The sequence below is a fragment of the Protopterus annectens genome, chromosome 1.part1, assembly GCF_019279795.1.
Source record: "Protopterus annectens isolate FY-2018-M chromosome 1.part1, PAN1.0, whole genome shotgun sequence".
NCBI classification, from domain to species: domain Eukaryota; kingdom Metazoa; phylum Chordata; order Ceratodontiformes; family Protopteridae; genus Protopterus; species Protopterus annectens.
In genome coordinates this window covers 1,700,646,037-1,700,666,849 of record NC_056726.1, presented here as the reverse complement: position 1 = coordinate 1,700,666,849, position 20,813 = coordinate 1,700,646,037, and the positions used below count along the sequence as shown (strand labels likewise).

Sequence of the window (20,813 nt, the reverse complement as noted above, 5' to 3'; positions counted from 1 at the left end):
TTTTTTTCTGCTACTACCTGGGCGACTGTCTGATCTAGCTAAACTACAAGTATTTCTTCTTCTTGAACTGTTTTAAACTGTTTAAAGTTGTTTTTGCACCTGCACTTTTAAAGTTTGTCCTGTTTGTAGCGTATACCTGTTGAGGCTACACACTCAAGTGCGCTAGCCTGTGTTACATATTTATTGCATTTTCCTGCTGTTTGTTGCAAAAAAAAAATATATATATCCTTGTTTCCCATCTTTCCTGACCTAGAGTAGTCCAAATACAGGCTTTGCTGTATTCTGGACTTTTGGAAAGTTCCTGTGTTGTCCATCTCCTTTCTTGGATAAAGGGAGGCTTCTTTGTTCACCAGTGGCAGTGGGGAGCTTAGAGCAGCCTATCTATCCCTGAAGGAGTGTTCCCAGCACAAGAATCTGGTAGTCTATTGGCCATTTTGGGCCAATTTCTAGCTCTTTCAAGTCCCACTGTATAAAACCGGCTTTGGCGTGGTTTTTGCACTTGTTACTACTCAGCCAAGCTCCTTGTGGTCCTGCATAGTGGTGCTAGCAGCAGAAAGGCTAAAAGAGCGACTGCTAACCTGATAAAAGTGTTTTTTCCCTGCTACTACCACCTGGGCGACTGTCTGATCTAGCTAAATTGCAAGTATTTCTGCTTCTTGAACTGTTTTAAACTGTTTAAAGTTGTTTTTGCACCTGCACTTTTAAAGTTTGTCCTGTTTGTTGCATTTACCTGTTGAGGCTACACACTCAAGTGCACTAGCCTGTGTTACATATTTATTGCATTTTCCTGCTGTTTGTTACAAAAAAGAAAAAAACAAAAAAATGATCCTTGTTTCCCATCTTTCCTGACCTAGAGTAGTCCAAATACAGGCTTTGCTGCATTCTGGACTTTTGGAAAGTTCCTGTGTTGCCCATTTCCTTTCTTGGATAAAGGGAGGCTTCTTTGTTCACCAGTGGCAGTGGGGAGCTTAGAGCAGCCTATCTATCCCTGGAGGAGTGTTCCCAGCACAAGAATCTGGTAGTCTATTTGCCATTTTGGGCCATTTTCTATCTCTTTCAGGTCCCCCTGTATAAAACCCGCTTTGGCGCGACTTTGCGCTTATTTTGCGCATAGCGCAGCATCGGGCAGCTCTGCTTAATTGGGTTTAAACCATTCTTGGCTCCACAAAGTCTGCTCTTCATTTTTTCCCTTAGAACTGATCTAGTTCTCATAATAAACACCCTATTCCTACTCTAAAGCCTGGCACTTGCTCACTAAAAGAATTATATAAGTCAGCACTAAAAAATTAAAAGCACTACACCCTCACAAACTCCCATTGAGTGCCTTGTTCCCCATTGGCCCTTTTTTCAATTATAAAGGAATTCCCAATACTATTCTAGCATGTCCAAAGGTCAGTTGTCAATCTCCTCTCTGGTCCAGCTGGTGAATCTGGGAATCTTGAGGCAATGTTACAACTGCCTCATGTACACAGACAACCCTCTCCTCCTCCCAATAAATTCCAACACATGTGAGAGATGCAACCATATAGCCAAACTGGAGGCTAAGCTCTCTCAACTCAGTACTGGCATAACCAGTCAGGAGGAGAAGGAAACAACACTCACTACAATTCCAGTCTCACATAGACCTACCACGACAGCAAACCAAACACATAAACACACAAAAACATACTCAGAGGCTCTAAATAAAAATCTGCCTAAGCAGCAGAGACCTCCAAAGCAGACACCCAAGCAACCGCTACCCCACAACAAAACATGTGCAACACATAGCTCACAAAGCCAGTGTGCCAAACAGTCACAGCCCTTAAGGCTAAACAACACACCTGATACACTTGTAACAGGTGACTCTATCGTCAGGCACACTGATGTCCTGCTCACCAGGCTGAACAAGGAGAAGGTCACTGTGAGCTGCCTGTCGGGTGCTAGGATCCGCCACATAACACAAGCACTCAGGTCACTCCTAGGCAAGTACAAATATGACTCAGTCATTGTCCATGCTGGTGTGAATGACCTGAGATGTACCTCCCTGGACTACATGAAAAGAGACATAGAGGAGCTCTCTGAGCATGTAGCCCAGGGCAGTATGACCCTGACCTTGAGTAGCATCTTACCCTCACCAAGAATGATGCCACAATATGAAGACAAGATGATCAATTTCAACAATTGTCTTAAGTATTGGTGTCATTCAAAGGGGATCCAATGCCTGTCAGCCTGGGATGACATGCTCAACAAGCCATGATGTTTCACTAGGGATGGCTTGCACCTGTCACCCCTGGGCTTTTGGATATTGGCAAAGGCTCTTGCCACCCCCCATAGTGCCTTTTTTAGGCAAGGCTCAAAACACAAACCCACCTCCATAGGTATCACAAGGATAAGAAACTAAGAGAAATGCTACTCAGTACCAGAAGTCTAAACCTCAAGATGCATGCACTCGAAACTCTCCTTAGCATGGAGAACCTCGATATCTGTGCAGTAACAGAAACCTGGTTCAAGGCTCCCAAGAGCACCCCAGCACTACCAGGTTATACCTCATACCATGCTTTTCAGCCCCAAAACTTGCACCGAACCACAAAAGGAGGGGAAGTATCAATATCCGTCAAAGATGCCCACACCTCCAAGTTGGTGGCACAGCACGAAGCATCAGAGACTATCCATGTGCAACTAACAGTGGGTAAAACTGCCTTTCAGTTTATAGCCTGCTACAGACCACCCTCCCCAACCCAGGAACCTTATTTGGCCTTCCTGAGAATACTGAAAAATATGAAGGTCTCTCCAAACACCATTATATTAGGCGACTTCAACTACCCAAACATAGACTGGGAGCATTACTCTAGCTCCAACACCTTAGCCCAAAGGTTCCTAGAATTTGAAAACTCAAATGCTATGGAACAACATTTTACCACTCCCACAAGAGGGGAAAACATACTGGACCTGATCATCACCAACATGGGGGCTCTATGCTCCAGACCAGAAGTGTATCCCTCACTGGTAAGATCAGACCATAAACTAATCTCAATGGATATTCACATCCCGACCCCACCCCCTGCCCAGAAAACCACAGTGAAAAACTTCTCTAAAGCAAATTTCACACTCCTCAAAACCAAGGTGGAATCCTTCAAAGCCCCCGGGCCTGTGGAAAATGTGGCCCAGACCACAGAATCCTTTATAAATGCATTCTATGAACACCTTCAGGAATGCATGGATCATGCAATCCCAAATAAAACCAAGACCCAATCCTCCAAAGGAAGGTGTCCTGTCTGGTGGACCCCAGCCATAAACAAACTATACAACAGAAGGAGGAAGCTACTACATGATAGAGCAAAATCCCAAAAAGGGAAGGCATCTCTGATCAGTATTAGCCAAAAATTACGGGCACTCATAAAATCGTCTAAGGCCAGCTTTGAGAGAAAAATTGCACAGGACACTAAGGATAATCACAAGGCTTTCTTTAGTTATGTTAGGAACCTGGGTGGGAATTCCCAGATATGCTCAGAATTAGTCCAAAATGACAAAAAATACACCAAACAACAGACATTGCAAACATCCTAGCTGACAGGTTCAGCGCAAACCTCTCCCCCCCCTCCCCACCAAAAGGGCAAATATCTATCCCAGCAGAGTGCTACCCCCCTGACATCTCAGATGCTCAGGTAAGAGCCACCCTCTCCAAAGCAAAAAACACAGCATCAGTGGGACCAGATGGTGTCCTGGGCTGCATCCTACATGAACTCCAATAAGAGCTAAACCCAAACATAAAACTACTGTTCAATCTCAGCCTTACTAAAGGACATGTACCCAAAGAGTGGCGTACAGCAACAGTGGTCCCTCTCCACAAAGGTGGTGCCTCAATGGATCCTGGAAACTATCGCCCCATAAGCCTGACTAGCATGGTCTGCAAAGCTATGGAAAGGATCATCATGGACCTCATAAATAAAGATATTGGGGACCTACAGATACTGGATCCTAACCAGTTCGGCTTTGTTAAGGGCAGATCCTGCCTCTTAAACCTGGTTGATTTCTTTGAAACAGTCACCAAGGCCATTGACGAGGGGAAGGTGGTCCACACAGCCTACCTGGACCTCGCAAAAGCCTTTGATGCAATACCCCACTCGAGCATTATAGATAAGCTCACCAGCTTAAATATAAACCCCTATGTCATTAGATGGGTTGCAAACTGGCTCAAGGACAGAACCCACATGGTTAGAATTGCTGGAGCCATGTCAGACTCTAAACCACTTACAAGTGGCATCCCAGAAGGCTCAGTCCTGGGACCTCTCTTGTTTGGTATATATTTCCCGGAGATACAGGCCAACATGGAAGGACTGTGGCTGACCAAGTTCGCAGATGACTGCAAATTAGGTGCCATAATCAACTCTCCAGCCTACACAAGCATCCTACAAAAGGGCCTCATAGAAACAGACAACTGGTGCCAGAGCATGGCCTCAAGCTAAACGCCAAAAAGTGTATAGTCATCCCCTTTGGCAAAAACAAAGTGCCCACAAATTACCACATAGGTGGTAATCCATTAAGTATGGAAGAAGTAATTAGGGACCTGGGGACCCAAGTTGTTAGCAATCTCTCATTTGAAAACCATGTGGCCAAAGTGGTTAGAAAAACATTTTATATAGCCCACCTAATCATGAAGGGATTCACATCTAGATCAGGGGAGGTCATCGTGCCTCTTTACTCATCCCTCATCAGGCCCATAATTGAGTACAATGCCCCTTTTGGGATGTACCTTACCAGACACCTGCAGCAAATGGAAAGACCCCAAAAGTACCTCACCAAAAGGATCAAAGGGCTCAAACAGATGCCATATGCCGCCCGGTTAAAGAAACTCCAGCTCTACTCAGTGGCATACCGCCTGCTCAGAGGCGATCTGTACCTGATGTATAAAGCCATGTCCAACCCAGAATTAATGGACATGCTGCACCTCAGAAAATCCAAATCCCATCGAGCTACGCACTCAAGAGACTTGAACCTCAGCACTGAAATAAATAGGACATGCTGGAGGGACAGTTTCATAACCCAGAGGCTCCCTTCACTTGGAATAAAATCCTAGTCCAGGTTAGGCAGAGTCCCTCATTCACTCTCTTCAAGAGGAATCTTGATGAGTGGATGGGAGATTGTAGGTTTACCCCGGGTATCACTTCTGTGTCACTGTTAGACAGAGGCATAGTATACTATCCTCGAAAAAGGGCATAGCAAAATTCATTTAAAATGGGTGGCGAAAGCCAAACACACTCTGGCTAGGCTTATAAATGCCCTAGCGCAGATAGCCTAGTATTAAACTATTAACTTATGAACCTATAATGGAATTTTACATTTAGATATTGGGAAGGGAGTCTTACTGTTAAATAGTGATAAGGAAGTCTTAGGGTTAGGTTGTGGGAGTGGCCGTATGTTTAAGGAGTAAGACGAAGGTTTTAGGGTTAGGCACTGAAAATGGGTGTTTTAAGGTTAGAGTTAGGGTGTTGGGAGGACTAAGCTATTACAAGAGATCAAGTTAGTGAGAGTCAGAGCACCTGCCTTTTAAGAAAGTAGCAGAGTGTATGTGTTTTCTGAACCATGAGCATACGTGCATGTGTAGTAGGCCTATGTTGTTAAGTTATTTGAATTATTTCACAATGTTGTCTTACTAATATGATGATCTGTTGCAGATTTAATTCTGGCATTTGAAAAATGAGAATGTCACAATGCAGTAATGTATCACTGCGTTGTACTTCTCTTTTAACAATGTATGCTGAATGTTAGCAGTTTCTTTGAAATTTATGAGGGAAGAAGATGTTTACCATAAAATGTCATGGAAGGACAAGGAGGAAAAATGCAGATGAAAAGATGAGGCGAAAGAAACTGATTTAAAGGGAAATGCATAGAGACTACTGAAATTAAAATATGTCTTTATCGGTGTGTGTATGTATGTCTGTATGTGTGTGTGTGCATGTGTGTGCGTGTGTGTGCATGTGTGTGCATGTGTGTGTGTGTGTGTGTGTGTGTGTGTGTGTGTGTGTGTGTGTGTGTGTGTGTGTGTGTGCGTGTGTGTGTGCGTGCGCGTGTGTGTTTGTGTGTGTGTACATGTGTGAGTTGCGGGGAGCAGGTGAAGGGTTGCTTATAATTTCTTTTTTGTCCTTTTCTGTTAAAGTCAACATTACATTTATGACTTAACATATTCATTATTCTAAGATCATATTTTCAATTTTCTGCTACAAATTTAGTTCTAGCATTTGAAAGTTTAGAATCTCAGGATTCAATAATTTGTCTGCAGTGTCAGGCATCACAGTAATCCTGGATTGTCTGTTATTTCCCTATAATGACTATCCCTGGTGGCATTATATTGAGTTTATCCACCTTACCAGTAACAGGCAGCAGCATTGTGACACTATATAAAAAAGTAAATTTTACCTGTTGAAATGAGAGAATTTTTTTGGTTGGAAATGTGAAGTTCAAACTAATAGATGATAACTACATTACACCACATAGAGAAGCATATGCTATCTATTAGACACTCTAGTTACAACCTAAGAAGTAAGAATGCCTTCAACTGCCAAGGCCAGTAGTGAGTAGTGGTGAAAGCTGTGAGGCAGAAAATGAGACAACAAAAATGTTTCAACTGAAATAAGGAAGTGTGGTGGGGGGGGATGGGACAGCATAACTGGGGAGAATGGTTTGAAGTTGCTTCAGGGATGACTGTTTTTTTTAAGAAACATGTTTCAGAGGATGGATGCAAATTGAGGTATTTAAGCACAAGTCTGGGGGTTTAAGGAAATGTGTTAGCAACCTGTCAGTGATTAAGTAATCATTTAACTCTTGGTGTAATGCTTTTTATTACTGAACAGGATGTAAAATAAAGTAAACTCTTATCTGGCCTGGATAGGTTCTTAGCTTGACATATATTTCATTGAATCATGAATCATTGAATCATTTGGAAATTCAATAACTGCTCCTCTCTTGCACTCATCTTCAAACTTAGACAGCCAGAGCCCTTTGGTATTGCCTTTTACTTCAGAGACATAAATGCCAAACAGGAATATTCCCAGCATAGAACCCTATGATACTCCACTGGTGAGTAGTCTCTTTATGGAGATAGCTTCCAGTATTTTGATCTCCTCTGTCCTGTCTGTGAACAAATTGGCGATCCAATGGGTGATGCAGGAGTTTATTCTGAGTTTATTTAGCTTTTCTATTATAGCCAAGTGGGGGATTATGTCAAAAGAATACATTTATAGTGCACAAATCTTTGTATTTTTGCAGAAAATAAAATGTCTCCATAAATTTAAACAGGCACCATTTGACTCTAGTGTGGTGTCAAAAATCTTTACACAGGCTTGTCCTGGCAACATGGAATAGTATTTCTTGCAATATCGCTACTTTGATCAATCTCACTCATTTCAACAAAAAGTTCAACTCATATATAAAGCCATTACATAACTGTATTTCTTAAAGTTGTTGCTTAGCTGAATATATGATTGTATTTACCTCTTTGCATCATAAATGTCCTGCATTATTAACTGCTGGAACATCATGCCTCATTCATTTTTGATTCTAGATACTTGCACCATAAGTCCTTATTTCCTAAGTCTTATTTTTTTATTTTCTTGTACTCTTTGCCACTTACTTGTCAATAGCTGTTAAATATGAATTCATGTAATTTAATCAATATCCCAATATCTCAAACTACAAATAATCAAACCTAAAACACCAAAGCACAAAACACCAAACTAAAGAAAAAACATCTTTTTTCTGTATAGGGGTAAACATCCCTGCATGCCCTCCGCATTCCCTGCCAATTTTATATGATATCTCGGAGAATCCACTACTCTTGGGAAAGGACAAATTCCTCAATCCCCTCTGTTCTGCTATCTCACACGGCTGTTTCCTGTTTTGAAAATATATCAACATCTTGCGGTTCAGTCTTTCTAGGGAGAATCATTTGTTGTTTGACATTACAAGATTTTGATGAAAAAACATGATCCCATTTTATATGCATAGATAAATATATATTTAACACACACACACACACACACACACACACACACACACACACACACACACACACACACACACACACACACACACACACACACACACACACACACACACACACACACACACATACATGTAAACATCTCAGGCTTTTGTCATTTATTGTGCTGTACTGTGATAAATGATTATTTAATAAAATCATGCTCCATTATGTCTGTTTGTTATACTATCTGCAATGAGTCCCAGTTTGTTGTAAAAAATGGTCTTCTGCTAACCCATGCACTTGACCAAGAAACAATAAATGATTAAAGATATACAGGTTTTATGCATGTTGCATGTGTAATTAGATGTATGTTGTTGATTTCTTGGTTCATATGGTTGTAAGTAAGATTTGTTTGTGTCACTCAATTGTATTTTACTGTTTGCAATGAAAGTATGAATCTGTCTTTATATGTCTATTTATCTCTATCTATTGATTTATCAATTGATCTATCTTTATGTGTGTGCATGCGTGTGTGTGTGTGTGTGTGTGTGTGTGTGTGTGTGTGTGTGTGTGTGTGTGTGTGTGTGTGTGTGTATCCAATGCAAATTATAAGGAGATATAGGGAGGAGAACATGCTTAGCATCGTATTTACTTTTCATGCAATGCCTCAACACTCCACATGATAACAATGGATAGAATGACTGATTTCATGTTTTAATCACACTCATTATTCTATTAACTCATTGAAGTGGTAAGCTGCCTTCTTCATTAATTATATTTGCAAAGCATAATTTAAAATAATACTGTTTAATAAAGTGAAAATGCAAAAAGATGTGTCCTTAGTATCTAACAGAATACTGATATTGTGTTTTTTTTATTTTCGTGTAATATAGGTTCAATCGGTGAAACTGGTAAGAAATTGAAATGTTTTCCTTTCCATATTTTCCAAGCAATCTTTTTATTCAAATTCAAAATTATTTTCAGTTGCTGGAAGGAGTTTCTTTTTTTTGATCAAAAGTTGAAAACAAATGTAAATATTAGTGTACCATAAGATATTAACCTGTTCCAACTGCTCTAGCTTAGAATATAATATTTGTCCCCATGCAAAGGCATATTGTTTAAAATGATTGTTCTACATTTTAATAATTTACACTGTTCTGAGATGAAATGACATGTCCAGAAATGTTGTCTGGAAAGATAGTATATTCTGGCAAAGTAAATATGTGACATCTAGTGGCTGAACAAACAAATATCCACATATCAAAAGACAGTTCCTACCTTGGTCAAAGGCATTGATAAAGGTTTGAACATATACAGTTTAAGACAGGAAAGCTCAACACATTCCTATAAAAAGTGCAAGTAATTAGAGATGTCATTGGACAGCTCCTGTATTGAAACACTTTGTTCTGTGCTGGCCTTCTGTGACTGTTTGGGATCTCTCAGCCACAGAAACATTATCATATGAAGTGATACACGCTAGAGATAGATGATCTGGGATTATATGTTAGTAAGCATTGCATTTGATGAATCTACCTTTGATGGCACATCTTTTGGCATAGTGAATGGTGTATGCATACTATTTTATTACCAAGGTATTTGAAAAAAAGGTAACACTTTTGGGGATAGTTTTCTTCATGATTAGTGCAGAACTGGTGAAAGTACTTTTCCGACTGTAATGCTGTTGTTCATGGGTTCATGCAGACACTGCTGACACTATTCTTTTTGTTGTTTGTGTGACTGATGCAAGGATTTTGTATTAATATTTTGACTGGTAAGTCATGTTATGCTTTGATAGATGTGGCATTTTCTGCAGTTTTTACCTGTTGTATTTCTGTAGCATTTTATATTTCATATTTTGTTCTATGTTGGCTATATTAGTATTAATAGTGCCTGCGTGTTACTTTATATAATACTTGTGTACGTGTTTAAGTAAATCAAAATGCTGTGCCATGTACAAGCTCATGTAGCTACGTCTCTTCAATGTACATACATTAGGATTGTATTCTGCCTGTCCAATGTGACTTAAGAATCCGTAGTGTCACCTTTCCTTTTAGTTCAAGGCCGAAAGTGACTGAATGGAACTGAATTCAGGTGGGAACACGAGCTGGTTTCTTACAGATTTAAAACATTTTAAAGAAGGTTCCAGGGATTCCAAATGAGATAGGCATTTGAAAACCATCCTGGTACTGTTGTACAGTATTTTTTCAATTGTTACAGTATGTAGGTGGTAACATTGTTTCCAGGAGGTATGTGACTATGGATACACCATTGAAATGCATGCATTGGTTACAACTGTTGCTATATACCCCAACTGATCCTGCCCTCCACTTTTGCCTCACAATTATGGTCTGATGGATCAGCATCCCTGAGGTACTGCTGACATAGCCTCTGAAATTTATTTTTATGAGCAGCCCTTTCTAAGTCATTTCAAATATTCTTTGGTTGTTAAGTCAAGTACGTCTTTTGCTATGCTATGTATCCTATAGAATATGGTTTACAGCTGCTTGTGTGTTTTTATTTTCATTATATAGAACATTAGTATTTTATTCATCAGTTCTCTGTGACACTTGAATTGGCATGAGACTCAGTAGTCTTATATGCAAAGCCATGGAAATAATTATCATGGAAATGATCAAGAATGACACAGTAAACCTCCAGACACTGGACCCAACCCAGTTTGTTTTTGTCAAGAGCATGTCATTCCTACTCAAGTTGGCGGACTTCTTTGAAAAGGTCACCAAAGCAATGAATGAGGGCAGAATAGTTTATACTGCCTACTTTGACCTGGCCAAGGCATTTGACACAATAACCCACTGGGAGATTGTTGACAAACTCAAGACGTTAGGTAGAAAACTGTATGTCACTCAGTGGATAGCCAACTGGTTCATAGACAGGACTCAGGAAGTTAGAAATGGGGAGTCCACCTCTACAAACAGGCCATTCACAAATGGAGTCCTTCAAGGATCGGTCCTTGGATCTCTCCATTTTGACATTTACATCTCTGAAGACACGGCTAATACCTATAAATTTGCAGATGATTGCAAATTAGAAGCTGTCATTGAATCCCATGCTGACTCAAATGCTCTCCAGGAGGGGTTGGCACATACAAACAAGTGGCACCACAGACATGGGCTAAAAGTAAATGCCAAGAAAAAATCCATAATGTTATCCTTTGGGAAGTCATCCATCCATGGTAAATATCATATTGAGAACACACTCCTTAGAGCTTACTCAGTTGTCAGGGACATAGGGACACACATAGACAGTAATCAAGCCTTTGACTGTGACATGTCTATCGTAGTGAATAAATCATTCTATGTATGCATCTAGGTCAAATGAAGTCATTGTTCCACTGTCTTCAGCATTCATCAGACCTATCATTGAGTACAGCGCCCCCTTTGGTATACACCTAACTGGGCATATACAGCAACTGGAATGTCCACAGAAGTTCCTTACTAGCAGAATACCGGGTGTAAGTAAAACATCTTATGCAGACAACCTCAAGGCCCTATCCCTGTATTCTGTCTCTTACAGGCTGTTGGGGGGAGATCTATGCCTGGCATACAGGGCATTATCATACGCCACTGTGATGGAACTCCTACATATCCACAAAACAAACAGCACCAGAATTATCAATTCTAAAGACTTAACTCTTGCCTGTGATTTAAATAGGACCTATTGGAGATAAAGTAATGCATCCCAGAGACTACACAACCTCTGGAACTGGCTAACCATGCATCTGAAGCAGAGTTCATCCCTAAACAATTCAAGTGCAGCTTGGACAATCGGATTGGCAACAGGGAATTCATCCCTGGTTTGGCACCTATGTCTTTAATGGACAGATGCAACCTGTAAGTGGTTCATCTCCCAGGCCCCTGCTTGTAAATGTATCATCTCCCAAGCCCTGCTTACTTTTATCAAGAGTACCAGAACTTGTCAGAGATATGAGATGCATGGCTAGGCTTAAAAAGGCCCTTGGGGTTGTTAGCCTAGCAAACACCTATGAACCTATGAATATAATTGTCTGCAGTGTGTTATTGTGGTTTTAGATGGCTTATCCATTATCCTGAGCTTGGAAATAGCTAGATTCCCATAATTTTTCTTTTGTTGCAAAGCACATAGTTCAAAGACAGTTTGGATGAATTCAAGCTTACAACATTTGGCCAAACACCCAAGTCCTGCAAAGAGATTACTTTGGGGGTATTTCTTCTCACCTTCTGCTTGAGCAGCTCAGAGGTAGTTAATTTTTTTGCAGGATGGCTGGGATTTGCCTCTCTCTTTCTCTCTGTCTCTCTCTCTCAGAAAATTTCCTTAATTTAGTTATGCTTTTAACATTTTTATTTTCTATATGTGCATTTGTTAGTCAGATAAGTCCTGTGGATGGAATTGTCCCTTTTTAAGGCAGCCTTTGAGCACTGCTTGGTGAAGTGACCTGCTCAAAGGTCACTGGATAGTGAAAAAGGAGGTGAATGGAAGCAAGGCCTTTATCTGGGACTTCAAGAAGTGACCCCTTAACACTTCCAAGCTTTATTTTACTATACTGACTGCCAATTTTAGTGCTCAACTCTTCCTTAGTCCCTTGACAGCTAATAATTTAATTTAGATATTGCCATGGGGCTGTGTTATAATAATGCAAGTCTAAATGAGTTCATGATTAACTCTTTTTATGCATTTATCGCAGTCATGATTTATGTTTCTCAACTCAGTTTTTAACTCTGTGTTGTGTATCTGCTCCTATAACTCTAGGACTTATGCAACAAATAAATTAGCAATAGATTTGCACTTAAGTCAACTGCATTTATTCATTTTTGTACACTTATTAAATCTTGCCCTCGGAAGATTTATGGCAGAATAAGGAATGACTCCTTGAGACTGGTCTGTGTCCAGATTAGACCTGTAAACAAACTTGTAATGATATATGAAAGTTTCATAAGCTGTTTATACTGATTTAGCTTTACTGCATCAGATAGTGGTGTTTAAGGGATGAGAAACTTTTTCTACATCCTTTCTTCTGCCTCTATGACTGCTGTACATCTTTCTAGTGCCATTTGCTATTTGTTTTCCCTGTTATCACCACAGATGGAGCTGTATGTGCAATGACTAACCACGGGCAGCTGTGGGCCATATTTCAACGTTGTTGCCTAAACCCTCCCTAGTTGGTGGTTGTGAAGGTCTGTCACACCATTACATGCATGCACATGCATCCCTGTCTGTTTAATATAAAGCCTGACACATGAATGCAGCCTAGGAGACACAAACATACAGCTGTTTCATGGTGTCAAATGCTGTACACCACATTTTCTCTATCCAGTAGGTATTGGCATTGCTGCAGCAGTGACTGCATCTCTCCCTCCAGAAAGGACAAGCCAATGCCATACTCTCATTTCTACTCTCCCATATACACACAAGCATAACACGTGTGGACATACACACAAACACACACACAAACACACACACATGCACACACACACACACACACACACACACACACACACACACACACACACACACACACACACACACACACACGCACATGAGCACACACGCACATGAGCACACACGGACACACGGACACACACACATACACACACACACAGATTCACACACACTTACCTGATGAAGGATTATTATTATTATTTTCCTAGTAAAAGCACAAGTTTCTTTGGATCGATGAAACTCAGAATGCATCACATTTGCTCCTGTGTGAATCCACTTAGAGTCCATTCAACTGCATAACTGTATATTATAAATTCAGTGGTAGTCTGGGGATTAAATGCTAGAAAATGAAAAAGAGACTTATAAGTTTTAAATTAAATTAAGCTGTTTTAAATGGTTTTTCTGTCTATCTAGGGTTAGAGATTGGTAAGATATTTAAACTCACAAATGCAAGAAACAGGTTTTCATTTTCATTTCTAGTCACTGTCTACTTATTGGGTAGGCATATAATAGACTGCACACAGCCTGCTTAGGGTTTACATAGCTGTTGAAATGAGAAAAAAACTTTTTTGCTTGGAAATGTAATGTTCAACCTGATAGATGATAACTATATTGCACCACATAGAGATATTTCTGTGAATCAGACACAAGAGTTACCATCTTAGAAGTAAGAATGTCTTCACCTACAAAGTTCATTACTGAGTAGTGGTGACAGCTATGAGGCAGAAAATGAGACAGCAACTAAAACATTTGAGCTGGAAGTGAGGAAGTGAGAGAGGGCAACATAACAGGGAGAATGGTATGAAGTTGGTTCAGGGATGACTGTTTTTTGGAAAAGCGTGTTTCAGAGGATGTATACAATACTTAGGAATTTAAGCAGGAGTCTTGGCTTTTGGAGGAAATGTGGCAACAGCCTGTCAATGTTGAAGTTATCATTTTACTCTTGGTGTAATGCTTTTTCTTACTGAACAATAAGTAAAATAAAGCAAACTCATATCTGGCCTAGATAGGTTCTGAGCTTGAAATATATTTCATTGAATCATACATTTAAACAAACCATTGAATCATTTGGGAATTCAATAACTGCACCCATATTGCACTCATCTGCAAGCTTAGACAACCAGAGCCCTTTGCTATTGCCTTTTACTTCAGATACATAGATGCCAAACAGAATAATCCCAGCATAGAATCCTGTGGTACTCCACTGGTGACTAGTCTCTTTATGGAGGTGGCTTCCAGTATTTTGATCGCCTCTGTCCTATCTGTGAACAAATTGGTGATCCAGTGGGTGATGCAGGGGTTTATTCCCAGTTTATTTAGCTTTTCTATTATGGCCATGTTGGGGGGGGGGGTTATATCAAAATAATACATCTGTAGTGCACAAATCTTTGTATTTCTGCAGAACAAAATGCCTCCATAAAACTAAACAGCCACAATTTCACTCTAGCTTGGGGGGATAAATCTTTTCATTGGCTTGTCCTGGCATCTTGGAATAGTGTTTCTTGTAATATCACTACTTTGGTCGAACTCACTCATTTTAACAAAAAGGTCAACTCATATATAAAGCAATAATATATTTGTATTTGCTGGATATATTGATAAGCCAAAGATAGCATTCTATTTACCTCTGTATCACAAATGTCTTTCATTATTAACTGCTGGAACATCATACCTCCTTCATTTTTGTTACGAGATACTTAGACCATAATTCTATAATTCCAAAGTCTGTTTTCTTTTGTCTATTCTTGCCACAGACTGACAAATAGCTATTATATATCAATTCATGTTATTTAATTAATATCCCAATATCTTAAAGTACAAATCAATAAACCTAAAATACCACTGCACAAAACATCAAACGTAAAAAAAAAATAATGTTTCTGTGTAGGGATAAACATCCTTGCACGCACCCCAAATTCCCTGCCAATTTTATATATTAAGTCAGAGAAGGCACTGCTGTGGGGAAATGGTGAATCCCTCAATCCCATCAGTTATATGACCTAACAAGGCTGTTTCCTGTTTTGTAAATAAATCAACATGTTGTGGTTCAGTCTTTCTGGGGTATCATTTGTCATTTGACATTTCAGGATTTTGAAGAAACAACATGTTCTCATATATATATATATATATATATATATATATATATATATATATATATATATATATATATATATATATATATATACATTGATTTATATATATGTATATCTATATATGGGTCCACATTGTAATTTCAAAATACTTGAATCTCAGATTTCAGTATTCCAAAACCACAAAGCCGAAAACCCAACCACAACTCACAAACTCGAAAACACACAATCGCGAAATTCAAAATCTCGTACCCATGCTACACATACAGTACACTCATAAACATACACAAACCCCCCCCCACAATCAAACAAACTTATCTAAACTACATATAAGCAGTGAGCAAGCCCCCCTGTGTCCCCACACCCCCTACTTATATAGTCTAACTCCGAGATGCCACAAACAGTAACACAAACAAAACTTAGACACACACATCTTACAGTCCCTCAAACACACATAACAGTCACAACACACACTAAACCCCTAACCAACATACATACACACACAAACTTACCAAAATTAAGCCCAAACACCCACATTCCATACCACCAGAAGCAGAAATTCAAAATATCCATGCTTTGGTATTTTGAATTTTGTGTATTCTGCCGGTTTCGGAAATGTGAGTATTCGGCTTTGTAAATTCGAAATAGTGAAATTGGAGATTTCAGTATTTTGAATTTACAAAGTGGACCCATATATACATATACCGACACACACACACACACACACACACACACACACACACACACACACACACACACACACACACACACACACACACACACACACACATATTACTGTTATTCCAGTAATCTTCTAAGGCTTTTGTCATTTATTGTGTTGTACTGTGTTGAATAATTACTTAATAAAATGATATTCTGCTATGTCTGTTTGTTATAATATCTGCAATGGGGCTAAGCTTGTTGCTGAAAATGGTCTAGTACAAGCTCATGCACTTGCCAAGAAACAATAAATATTTAAATAAAGGTTTTGTGTATGTTGCATTGTGATTAGATGTGTGTTGCTGAATTGTTACCTAATATATGTGCAAGTATGATTTGTTTGTGTTAGTGAGTTGTATTTTGCTGTTTGCAACAAATTTAGATATCCATATTTATCTCTATATTTATCTACCTCCCTATCTATTTTTGTGTGCGTGTGTGTGTGTGTGTGTGTGTGTGTGTGTGTGTCTATGTGTGAGTGTGTGTATGTGTGTGTGTGTGTGTGTGTGTGTGTGTGTGTGTGTGTGTGTGTGTGTGTGTGTGTGTGTGTGTGTGTGCATGTGTGTGTGTATATGTGTGGGTGCGTGCACGTGTAAGACTATGTATACACTGCAATGTGAACTACAAGGAGATACAGGTGGAGGGTGCACTTTGCATTGTATTTACTTTTCACCCACTCGTGCCACCACACTCCACATGATAAGAAAGGCCAGAATGATCACTGTCATGTTTTAACTCCCTGAAGTGGTTTGCTATCATCTTCATTCATTGTATCAGTAAAGCAGAATTTAAAACAATACTGTTTAATCAAATGAAAATGAATGCACTTGTGTCCATAGTATCTAACAGAATATTGATATTCTGTATTTTTTATTTCCATGCAATATAGTCTCTACAGGTGGAAATGGTAAGTAATTGAAATATTTTTCTTTCCATATTTTTCAAGAAATCTTTTTATTCTTACTCAAAATCATTTTCAGTTGCTGCATGGAGTAATTTCTTTTCTAGATCAAAACTTGAAAACAAATATAAATATTAGTGTATCATAAGATTTTAACGTGTTTTAACTGCTCTAGCTTAGAATATAGTATTTGCCTCTTTGCAAAGGCATACTGCTTAAAAGGATTTTAAATAATTGTTCTACATTTTAATATGTTTCACTGTTCTGACATGAGAAGACAAGCCCAGATATCCTGTCTGGAAAGATAGTGTATTCTAACAAAGGTAATATGTGACATCTAGTGGCTGAACAAACAAACGTCCACATATCAAAAGACATTTCCTACTTGGTCCAAAGGTACTCATAAAGGTTTGAACATATACAGTTTAAGACAGGAAAGCTCAAGACATTCCTATAAAAAGTGCAAGTTAAAAGAAGAATTCAAGGTGTCATTGGACAGCTCCTGTATGAAGACACTTTGTTCTGTGCTGGCCTTCTGTGATTGTTTGTGATCTCTCAGCTACAGAAACATTATCAGATAAAGTGATGTACCCTAGAGATAGATGATCTGGGATTGTATGTTAGTAAGCATTGCATTTGATGAAGCTACCTCTGATGGTGCAGCTTTTCCTGTAGTGAATGGTGTTTGCATGCTATTTCATGATCAAGGTAACCCTTTTGGGGATACTTTCCTTTGTACTTAGTGTAGAACTCTTGAAAGTGTTTTCAAACTGTAATGCTGTACTTAATTGGCTCATGCATACACTGCTGAGACTATTTTTGTCATGGTTGGTATGATTGATGCAAGGATTTATATAAATATTTTGATTGATAAGTCATGTTATACTTTGATGGATGTGACATCTTCTGCAGTTTTTGCCTGTTGCATTTTGGAGGCATTTTACATTTCATAATTTGTACTGAATTGACGATGTTGGTATTAACAGTGCATGTGTGTTACTTTATATAATAGTTGAGTAAGACTTTAAATTATTTTCTTCTTTGCTGATTATGTTAGTATTAACAGTGCCTGTTTGCTACTTTATAAATACATCTCTAAGAATTTAAGTCAGAATGCTGCACCATGTATAAGCTCGTGTAGCTATGCCTCTCCACTGTATGTACGTTAGGATTGAACTCTGCCTGTCAAATGTGACGTAAAAGTCTGTAATGTCACCTTTCCTTTTAGTTCTAGGCCATCAGTAGATAGTTGTTAATCAGTGACTGAATGGAACTGAATTCAGACGGGAACATGAGCTGGTTTCTTACAGTTTACCTACATTTTAAAGAATGTTCCCAGAATTCCAAATGAGACAGGCATTTGCAAACTACCGTGCTACTGTTGCAGAGTAGTTTTTCACGTCTTACAGTATGTAGGTGGTAACATTGTTTCCAAAAGGTATGTGACTGTGGATAAACCATTGAAATGTGTGGGACTGGTTACACTGTTGCTATATATCACAGTTGACCATGCCCTTTACTTTTGCCTCAATACAATTTTGGTCTGATTCAACAGCATCCATAAGGTACTGCTGTAAGAACCTCTGATATTTATTTCTATGAGCAGCCTTTTCTACGTCAATTTAAATATTCTGTTACTTCAGTCCAGTACATGTCCTTTGTCATGCTGTGTATCCTACAGAATATGGTTTACAAGTGTTTGTATGTTTTTATTTTCATTATATAGCACATTAGTATTTCATTCATCAGTTCGCAGTGACACTTGAATTGGAATAAATATAATGGCCTGCAGCGTGTTATTGTGGTTTTAGGTGGCCTGTCCATTATGCTGAATTGTTACCTAATATATCTGCAAGTATGATTTGTTTGTGTTAGTGAGTTGTATTTTGCTGTTTGCAACAAATTTAGATATCCATATTTATCTCTATATTTACCTCTCTAAGTGTGTGTGTGTGTGTGTGTGTGTGTGTGTGTGTATGTGTGTGTGTATGTGTGCGTGTGTGTGTGTATGTGTGTGTGTATGTGTGCGCGTGTGTGTATGTATATGTGTGTGTGTGTGTGTGTGTGTGTGTGTGTGTGTGTGTGTGTGTGTGTGTGTGTGAGTGGGTGCATGCATGTGTAAGACTATGTATACACTGCAATGCGAACTACAAGGAGACACAGGTGGAGGGTGCACTTTGCATTGTATTTACTTTTCACCCCCCTCGTACCACCACACTCCACATAAGAAAGACCTGAATGATCACTGTCATGTTTTAACTCCCTGAAGTGGTTTGCTATCATCTTCATTCATTGTATCAGCAAAGCAGAATTTAAAACAATACTGTTTAATCAAATGAAAATTAATGTACTTGTGTCCTTAGTATCTAACAGAATATTGATAGTCTGTATTTTTTATTTCCATGCAATATAGTGTCTACAGGTGGAAATGGTAAGTAATTGAAATATTTTCCTTTCCATATTTTCCAAGCAATCTTTTTATTCAAACTCAAAATCATTTTCAGTTGCTGCAAGGAGTAGTTTTTTTTTTTTCTAGATCAAAACTTGAAAACAAATATAAATATTAGTGCATCATAAGATTTTAATGTGTTTCAACTGCTCTAGCTTAGAATATAGTATTTGTCTCCTTGCAAATGTATACTCTTTAAAAGGATTTTAATTCATTCTTCAGCATTTTAATATGTTTCACTGTTCTTACATGAGAAGACATGCCCTGAAATGCTGCCTGGAAAAATAATATATTTTAGCAAAGTAAATATGTGACATCTAGTGGCTGAGCAAACAAACATCTATATATAAAAAGATAGTTCCTACCTGGTCCAAAGGCGTTGATAAAGGTTTAAACATAAACAGTTTCAGACAGGAAAGCTCAAAGCAGTTCTATAAAAGTTGTTAGTTAAAAGAAGAATTAGAGGTGTCATTGGACAGTTCCTGTATGGAAACACTTTGTTCTGTGCTGGTCTTCTGTGGATTTTTGGGATCTCTCAGCCACAGAAGCCTTATCAGATAAAATGATGTACCCTATAGATAGATGATCTGGGATTATATGTTAGCAAGGAGTGGAGTTGATGAAGCTGCCTCTGATGGCACAATGTTTCCTGTAGTGAATGGTACTTGCATGCTATTTCATGATCAGAGTAACCCTTTTGGGTCCACTTTCCTTGGTAATTAGTGTAGAGCTCTTGAAAGTGTTTTTCAAACTGTAATGCTGTAGTTAACGGGCTCATGCATACACTGCTGAGACTATTATTTTATGGTTAGTATGATTGATGCAAGGATTTTATATTAATATTTTGACTGGTAAGTAATGTTATTCTTTGATGGGTGTGGCATTTTCTGCAGTTTATATCTTTTCCATTTCTGTGGCATTTTACATTTCACATTTTGTACTGTGTTGACGATGTTAGTATTAACAGTGTATGTGTGTTACTTTAACTAATAGTTCTTTAAGAGTTTAAGTAACTCAAAATGCCAAGCCATGGTCTCGCTGCTATATGTCAGTTATGATTGTACTCTACCTGTCCAGTGTGACTTAAAAATCTGTAGTGTCACCTTTCCTTTTAGTTCAAGGCCGCAAGTTGGTTGTTTTCAGTCATTAACTGAATGGAATTTAATTCATTTGGGAACATGAGCTGGTTTCTTACAGAATTAGAAACATTATAAAGAAGGTTCCCAGATTCAAAATGAGATAGGCATTTGCAAACCA

At 38.7% G+C, this 20,813-nt stretch overlaps 1 protein-coding gene across 2 annotated transcripts in view; it reads left to right on the top strand.

Annotated features, from left to right (window-relative positions):
- LOC122811862 (pancreatic secretory granule membrane major glycoprotein GP2-like) overlaps positions 1-20,813 on the top strand; it is a 159,738-nt gene that overhangs the window by 116,315 nt on the left and 22,610 nt on the right. Inside the window, exons 9-11 of one of the 2 annotated variants that reach the window (XM_044083990.1) lie at positions 8,854-8,871; positions 17,096-17,113; positions 19,521-19,538. In XM_044083990.1, the coding sequence (XP_043939925.1) occupies positions 8,854-8,871; positions 17,096-17,113; positions 19,521-19,538 (54 nt within the window). The remainder of the gene's footprint in view (positions 1-8,853; positions 8,872-17,095; positions 17,114-19,520; positions 19,539-20,813) is intronic. The other variant, XM_044083999.1, reaches the window with a different exon arrangement.